This window comes from Lycium ferocissimum, chromosome 10, assembly GCF_029784015.1.
Source record: "Lycium ferocissimum isolate CSIRO_LF1 chromosome 10, AGI_CSIRO_Lferr_CH_V1, whole genome shotgun sequence".
NCBI lineage: Eukaryota > Viridiplantae > Streptophyta > Magnoliopsida > Solanales > Solanaceae > Lycium > Lycium ferocissimum.
Genome location: NC_081351.1, coordinates 21,688,651 through 21,697,288, shown reverse-complemented (window position 1 = coordinate 21,697,288; position 8,638 = coordinate 21,688,651). Strand labels below are relative to the sequence as shown.

Here is an 8,638-nt window from a genome sequence, read left to right as displayed (position 1 = left end):
AAATAATTAATAAAATGATATTAGCACTTTTCACGCTCTTAGAATTTAAAATTCTAACTTTGCCTCTAACTATAGTAGTAAACAAAAAATAAAGAAAATTGAGAAATACTAACTTTATAAGCTGAAGTGTATTTGTACCTTTGTGCACTCGTGTGGTGGATGATGCTTAGATAAGAGGAATTCTCTTAAAAGTGGGAATCAGGAATGTCACTGCAGCTAAATGGGCGGCTAAATTTTAAAGAAAAACTCAACCTCAAAGTTGGTACTTTTGTCTTGGATCATGGGCTTCTTGGATCATGCACATTCCCTGTCTCCAATGCTTTGCAATAATAATTTATTGGTTAGTATTATAATACTGCTACTACTACGAATGAATCTTGAAACTACAATTTTGTTAAAATTACAAGCAAAATCTAAATCATGTAATCTCGAAGCTATTTTAAATCAGCAAAAATAGTTGTTTAATTCAAAAGAGTTAATGGTCAAAAACGCACCTGAACTATCACTTTTGCACATTCAAAGATTGAAACTATCCACTTGTTCCCTTTAGGCCACTTCAAAGTTGAACTATCATCGTCTATGGATTAAAACACACCTCGAAGTTGACTAGGTTAACTATCAGTTGTTCCCTTTTCCAACATGAACTATCAACTATATGTGTGTTTTAATACATACATGGTGATAGTTTAGGTAGAAAAAAAGGAACAACTAATAGTTGAGGTGATACTAGTTCAGTTGTGTTTTTTACCTTTATCTCAATTCAAAATGCATTACTAACTAACACGTGATTTTTTACTTATCTCGCTTTTTGCGATTTACTTTAACCATGATATTGCTTAAATCGAATCTTTAACCATGAATCTATTTAGACTTCCCGTTTAACCCTTAATGAGAAATTTTTATAGCTACGCAAATGCTATGACGTGTAATACCACAAGTTTTGAAAGTTTTGTAACCACACAAATATTATGACACGTTTAAGACCAGAAGTTCAAAATATTCTCATTTCTTTCTTAAACTCGATGCCAAATCAAATTACGTCACTTAAATTGGAAATGAGGATGAGTATATATATTTCAAGAAATATAGTCAATGGTCAAGATTTTTCACTTCATTGCTGGCAGCAGCGCAAAAGGGAGATGTTATTATTCAAAAGGAGGAAGGTCTTGATCAAGAAGCACTACAACAACAAAAATCTTGTGTTATCATTAGATGGAAAGAGGGATATGGAAACCCAATGCTGAGTTAGCACCAACATGTCCTCGTTGTGGTTCCACAAACACAAAATTTTGTTACTACAACAACTATAGTTTGACACAGCCTAGGTATTTTTGCAAAGGTTGTAGAAGGTATTGGACTAAAGGTGGTTCTTTAAGGAATGTTCCTGTTGGTGGTGGCTGCAGAAAGAGTAGGAGAGGTAAGTCTTCTTCTAGTACAATTCATCATCAACATGGCCTTATTTCAAGAAACTTGGGACATGGGGTTGTTCTAAATCCCTCTAATATTGATCATCATCAATCCACTAGTAATTCCTTGGATCATCAAGGTCCAAGTATTGATCTAGCTTTAGTCTATGCAAATTTCTTGAATAGTAATAATTCCAAGCCATCACAACCGGAGGACCACCAGAATCTTGAACTGCCTGATGATCATTTATTATTGCCTAATGATCATCATCAAGAAGGAGTACTCGTCGATCCACCATTCGAGTTTTCAAGCATGATAAATATGGAGTTCATGAATAGCAATTTGGGCCAAGAATCGCGATTAATTGGCAATGGTGATGGTGATGGTGTTTACTTTAGTGGGATTCATGAGGAGAAACAAATTATGAATCATATTGATCTTCATGATCATCACTATGCCACTATGAATGTGAATGCCAATAATATTATTGACCAAGATAAATTAGGCAATAATTATATGCAGCTCCCTCCATTGCCTGGTGAAGAGATGATGTGGTCTAATTCTCATGAAAATCACATGGTATTTCCTAATGATATTCTAAATACAAGTCATTCATCAGCAGGAGGACCAGAGCCAGAACCACAACCAGAATTAGCAGTACAAGATCTGAATAATCATAGCGCTAATAAGGCAAATGATGGGAGCCTTTTCAGCTTGTCCAATTTTGGAAATATTTTCAGGCCTTGAGTGAGATCAAAATGAGGTTTATTTACTTAATTTTGTTGCAAGTCTTCACATTTGATATATATTATACCAGTGCATGTATAGAAAAAGGTAAAAACATTCTTCTGAAGAATAATACATACTGAATATGTAATATTGGCGAAGTAAATACTTCCATATATATATATATATATACGAAAAAAACAATAAGTTTCATGAGTTAATGATATCATGAAAACGAGAGTAAATTTTCTTCTCTCAACTGTTGTTCTTCTTTTTGTTGTTTTTAACTATTGGTCTGAGTTAAAAGTTGCATTTTGGTGATTTTCACATTTGGGGAGTTTCCGTTCTCTATGTTTTAAATCGTTTTGCTAGTATTTGTTGTACTCTTAATTAACTTCCCTTTCACTTTGTTCTGCATGCTTGGTTGCAGAACCAAGCATATGATTCTGTTTAATTCAACACAAATATTAACATAAAAAGAAAGAAAGAAGAAACATATACAAAAAGTACGAGCTCTTGGAAGTTATGATTTTGAACATATTATAATATTCTATGGCTTTAGCTTATAAGAACATGTCATTGAGCACAAATTGAGAAGTTTAAAGTAAATTCATATAGAGTGTTTTTTTAGAACAACCTGAAGAAAAGGCTGAAAATATATAGACAGGCCTCAAATTCGCTCCATATTTTCCTTTAGACACAAGAATTTAGGGGTCATACCTATTGAATTGATCACTTAAAACACATTTTTGGCTACCGCAAGCCAAAATGCTTATATTAATGCGTGAGGTTCACACGCCTCTTATGTGGCAATGTCACAAATGAAAAAATGACAAATTAGCAAAAAACACCTCGCCTCCCCCTTCACCCCTTCCAGTCTTCTTTCACTTCTCTTTACCCTACAACCACCGACGGAGAGTCTAGGCAGCCGAAAACAAATGTTATGGCAACATGGGCGAGTTCATCTGAATATCCTTCGCTAGAAAATTTCGGTATATATATATGGTCAAAATTTATATTAAACCCTTTTAGTAAAAGTCCTGCCTCCGATACTACTTATGACAACCAAATATGAAGCAGTGGATTATAATCGTAATGCCTCAAACCATCGTAAACTGATATGGAGGATGCATGCACCTTCATATTTCAAGTGTTCATCGAGGCAAGAGAACATGTTTCATGTATCCCCAATGTCAACCAAAATCACATGCCTTCCTCGAATATCAATTTAAGTCGCAAGAAATCTTGGGTTTGCACTGAATACAGTACCAGAGCCGTACGAATATTCAACTTGAACAAAATTAACAGAGACGGCAAAATCTAGTAACTTTGACTCAAACTTTATATATACATTAAAAAATTAAATCTAACTAACTCAACAATGAAATATAATTATATATATACACACTTAACAGACTTAGACTTCTTTTAACTAACTCTAACTACCTAACTAACTAGGCTAGTTACAACTCTGACATTAACCGTGGTAGCTTGTCAATTATACCTACTAGTCAACATAAAAGTTATCTACCAGAATCCAATAAGCAAAGAATTGTGATTCAAAATCCATAAATTAAAAATACAGATCCCTTCTGAAGACGGAAAGTTCGAGATTTTTGAATAAGGTAAACAATGAACAGAAAAGCACTGGGGACAACGGCAACAATAACCGAAGGAGATGAAAAAGAAGAAAGGAAGCCCCTCAATTGTTGGTAGAGTTACTAGGATTTTGGTAGGAGAAAAATTAAGGGTAATCTAGGAACAGGGGCGGATTTATAGCATGCCGAGAGTGTTCGGCAAAAAATTACGGTGTATATACAGGGTAAATTTTCTGTGTTTATGTACATATATTAACTTTTGAACACCTTAAATAAATGCAAAAGGTTTAAATTGTCATGTATCCCAGGTTCAATTCCCATTGACAATATTTTTTATTATATTTGGTTTTTGTTGTTTTTTTGGAACCTCTAAGTAAAAATTCTGGATCCGCCACTGTCTAGGAAGCAAGTTAGAAATTTCGTTGGAATAATTTGTGTTCTTTTCTTATTTAAGAATTTTAAAAGATATATATTTTAAAGATATTTATTCTCTTTTTTTTTTTAAATTAAAAACGTGAATAAAAATTTGGGAAAAGGGTCAAATTTACCCTCCAAGTATGATTTATAGTTTAAATTTGCCCTCCGTCAAAGTTTGGGATCAAATTTGCCCTTCCCGTTAGGATACTTGTTATATTTACCCTTTTATGGATGGAAGTGTGACTTGGACTAAAAATTAGCCACGTAGGCTCCACATAGACTCCCAAACCCAATTATTTTAACCCATAGCCCGTGACCCGTTTACCCACCATCCTTTTATTTTAGAAAAGAGAGAGAACAAAAGAGAGAACAGAAAGGCGACTTAGAGTTCTTTATTTTTTCTTAAACCAGATTGTGCCTCACATAAGAACAATACATGTAGTTACATAAGAAAAATATTACCAGCTTTAGCCATTCATGACGTTACCAAACATAATACCAAGCGTGGAACCTACGTGGCTAATTTTTTAGTCCATATGTTAAAATAATTGAGTTTGGGAGTCTGTGTAGAGCTTACGTGGCTAATTTTTTAGTCGAAGTCACACTTCCATCCATAAAAGGGCAAATATAACAAGTATCCTAACGGGGAGGGCAAATTTGATCCCAAACTTTGACGGAGGGCAAATTTAAACTATAAACCATACTTGGAGGGTAAATTTGACCCTTTCCCTAAAAATTTTAATAACAATATTTATTTTATTTTTTTATATTTCAGAAAAATAAATAAAAACTTTTTGTTACTAATTATAATTCATATTTTAATATACTTTGTTACGAATATACAAAAGTCTGTTGGAGAAGAGCAGAGAGCTAACCGCCCACTATCATGGGTTCAAACGCCCGCATAAAAAAGTCGAGAAAATGAAAAAAATGATCCCTTGTGTTTGAGGGCAGGTTGAAAATAGTCCCTATGGACTAAATAGTTATGATCATTTAACAATAACACCAACGACATAACCAATATAGTCTCACAAGTTTTGTTCCTTTAAATTCGTCAAAAGTTGACACTTTTAGCCTCCGTCAAATATTTAACAATTTATGCTCGTTACATTTGATGAAAACAATGGAAAAATAATTTAACCACAAACACCCAAGGAAGTCCAATCAAATCCTAAGTATGCAACACAAAAAAAAAAAATGCACTAGAAACTAAGAACGTATAAACAATAACAGATATTACACCTTAATAAGAGCCCGTTTGGATTGGCTTATAAGTTACTTACTTAAAGCTATTTTGTCTTAAAATAAACTCAAAAATGTAATTGGGCGTATTTAACAATAACAAAAATAAGCTGGGTAAAAAATATTACCAACTTATTTTTTTAACTTAAAGCTTAAAATAAGCCCATCCAAACAGGCTCTAAGTTACATAAGTGTAAGTTCCCATAGATCTCGTTATATCTAACCGACAAAGTACAGTAAATATACAGAGACTAAAAGTGTTAGTTCTTGACAAATTAAAGGACCAAAACTATTAAGTGCATGCTTTAAGGGACTATATTGAACTTACCCTCAGACATAAGACATCATTTTTGTCATTTTCTCAATTTTATCTTGTTCATTGCACTTATGAGTCCTCATCGATCCACCTTCACCAGAACCTTCACATAAGAAAAAAAGGTCTAAAAATCCACCATGAAACTCAGAATTCGATGCTTCGAAACCAAACAAACCCTTAAAATCAACATACCATCATCTTCATGCACTCTTCAAGAACTCAAACATGTCATCTCTCAAGCATTCCCTTCATCATCATCATCAAATTCCATTCATCTTTCCTTAAATAGAAAGGAAGAGCTTCAAAACTCTGAAGAAACACTTCAATCAATTGGTATTACATCAGGTGATCTTATCTTTTTTACTTACAATCCAAATGTGTTTTCAATTTCAACTCAAACCCATATCCCCAAATCTAACCCTAATCAAGATTCCAACTTGTTGAACAAATTGGACACCCAAATTGTTCAAGAATGTAAAACAGTGGAAAATATGGACACCCAAATTGTCCAAGAATCTGAAACAGTGAAAAAAATGGACACCCAATTGAAAAACACGGACACCCAAGTTGTCCAAGAACCTGAAAAGGTGAAAAATTTGGACACCCAAGTTGTCCAAGAACCTGAAAAGGTGAAAATTTTGGACACCCAGGTTGTCCAAGAACCTGAAAAGGTGAAAAATGTGGACACCCACGTTGTCCAAGAACCTGAAAAGGTGAAAATTTTGGACACCCAAATGGTCCAAGAACCTGAAAAAGTGAGAAATATGGACACCCACGAGGCGAAAACCCTAAATTCGATACATCAGGGAGACGAAACAGATGATTTTATGGAGGTAGATGGAGATTACAGTGGTGTGAATTTGACGAAATCGTTTAGTGTACCTGGGTTTTTAAGGAAAGTGTTCACGGAGGAGCTAAGTGATGACGGTGGCCGTGATCATAAGCTGTTGGTGGTTGCACTTCACGCTGTTTTTGTCGAATCCGGGTTTGTTCTTCTTGACCCTGTTTCGTTTACTGAGCTTAGTGGGACTCAATTTTTGAAAAATTGGCCTTCGGGTGCTTCACGAATGAGACTGTTTTACACTTTGCCTGAGGTTATTGATCATGTAAAACGGGGTAATTCGGATGTGATTCACACTATTGAGTTAAAGTTTCAATCTTTAGGGATGTTCTTTATTGCTCATGGGTCATTGTCCGGTGGGGTTTCTGCGCGTAGAGTGACGTTAAACGAAGACCAATTAGTTCCGTTTTTGAACGTCGTGTGGGCTAATTGTGGATTAAATGAGGAGGTAAATGGGGTTTCCATAACCTCTCCGGAGAAGGAAGTGTTTATGTTTTGGAGGAACGTGAAGGACGGGCTTGTATTGCCATTGCTAATTGATTTGTGCGAAAAGTCCGGTTTGGCGCTTCCACCGTGCTTTACGCGACTCCCGACTGATCTAAAGTTGAAGATTTTGGAATCCCTTCCTGGTGTTGAGATAGCGAAAGTGAGTTGTCTGAGCTCCGAATTGCGATATTTGGGTTCGAGCGATGATTTGTGGAAGAAGAAATATGCGGAGCATTTTGGTGATGGTGAGATATCGGGAGAAGGGGGACATTGGAAAGAGAAGTTTGTCAAGTCTTGGGAGAGTAGGAAGAGAAGGAAGGTGAGTAGTAGAAGAAGATTTGTTGATCCCCTGAGTTTCTTAGGGGGTCCTCATCGATTTCCAGGACCTTGGAGGCCACATATAATTGGTGGAGATTATGATCTTTTCGCTCCACAATTTGATAATACCGGAAATCCGTTTGGGCGGGCTCCACCTTCTCGACTGCTCCATCCATTGTCGAACCATGTACCTCGTTGTAATCTCGGAGGACATAGGAGCAACTTCACTTGATTATGGCCTATATAATCTGGAGTTTATAGCAGTAAATGGTATAGTTTATGTCTGCAATAAGTAGTGCAATAGGTTTCAGTTGCAAGTTTTTGTGAATCTTTTTATGTTTCTGTTGGAACTTTTCTCGTTTGGAGTTTGAATGACTCTTAAGCAGTTATGTTAGTTCTATTTCCTTTTTTTCTGTTTGTGCTAAAACAGTGAATGTAATCTGGTGTCTAGCTTATGTATTAAAATCCATTTTCATTGCAATGAATCGAGCAAATTTTGCTGCCCTTTGATTTTTGGTTTTGTGTTTTGGCCTTTGAATGTGGCTCCATGTACTTACTGCTGGCTAATAGTTGTGTACAATACTTGTAACGATAGTTACTTAGGTTGTTTTAGCTAAGAAAGAGGGGTGTTTCGATCTTGAGCCATGTTCCGACCTGGAATATTTCTGTTGAGTCTTTGGCTTAAGCATTTTTGTGCTTTGCTCAAATAAGCTATTACCTGTATAGTTTATGCATGTAACAAGTTGTCCAAAAGGTTGTAGTCGCAAGTTTATTATCAAGCTGGTACTACTGGAAGCATTCAATTCAAGTTTCTTTTTTAAATAGTCTCTTCTTGGTTATGTTGCTCAGACTCCCCAAAATAGTTGTCGCACCCGTGTCAGATCTTCCAAACATGCACTACATTTTGAGGATCCAAGGTGCACCTCACGACATTTTTTAAAAGTCCGAGCAACATAGCTTTTTGGTGGTTGGACGACTTTGTTTGGCAGGTATATTCATTCTATGCCCTGTTTTTGTTGTGTGGAACGTGTTAAAATGGATCTGCTAACTCATGTTCTGGTGTAGTGAGTCGGACAATGTTGCTGTCGTTGTCTTTTTGGTTTGTGCTTTGGCCTTTGAATTTGCTTGCAAGCTCCTTGCTGCCTAACAGTTGCATATGAGATATTGGTATCGCATAATTACTGATATAGTTAAAGCTACAAAGCAAATGCCTGGATCTGCCCGACATTGGTCTCTTGGGGAGTCTTGATTATGGTTTGTATCATTTGGAGTCTTCAGCCCTGTATA

The 8,638-nt window shown here is 35.7% G+C and overlaps 2 protein-coding genes across 4 annotated transcripts; both read left to right on the top strand.

Annotated features, from left to right (window-relative positions):
• The first annotated feature begins 1,045 nt into the window (after positions 1-1,045).
• On the top strand, positions 1,046-2,203 carry LOC132035354 (dof zinc finger protein DOF3.5-like). The gene has a single exon (XM_059425612.1). It carries the CDS (start codon positions 1,213-1,215, stop codon positions 2,152-2,154), a length of 942 nt encoding a protein of 313 aa, XP_059281595.1. The 5' UTR covers positions 1,046-1,212; the 3' UTR covers positions 2,155-2,203.
• Positions 2,204-5,755: 3,552 nt separating this feature from the next.
• On the top strand, positions 5,756-7,832 carry LOC132032805 (F-box protein SKIP22-like). 3 transcript variants are annotated; one of them, XM_059422544.1, is made up of 2 exons: positions 5,756-6,335; positions 6,420-7,832. In XM_059422544.1, the coding sequence occupies exons 1-2, from the start codon at positions 5,844-5,846 to the stop codon at positions 7,581-7,583; spliced, it is 1,656 nt and encodes a 551-aa protein (XP_059278527.1). In that variant the 5' UTR covers positions 5,756-5,843; the 3' UTR covers positions 7,584-7,832. The 3 variants fall into 3 exon arrangements, with proteins under 3 accessions (XP_059278527.1, XP_059278526.1, XP_059278525.1); XM_059422543.1 differs by having other exon boundaries at positions 5,757-6,356; XM_059422542.1 differs by having other exon boundaries at positions 5,757-7,832.
• The last annotated feature ends 806 nt before the right edge of the window (positions 7,833-8,638 follow it).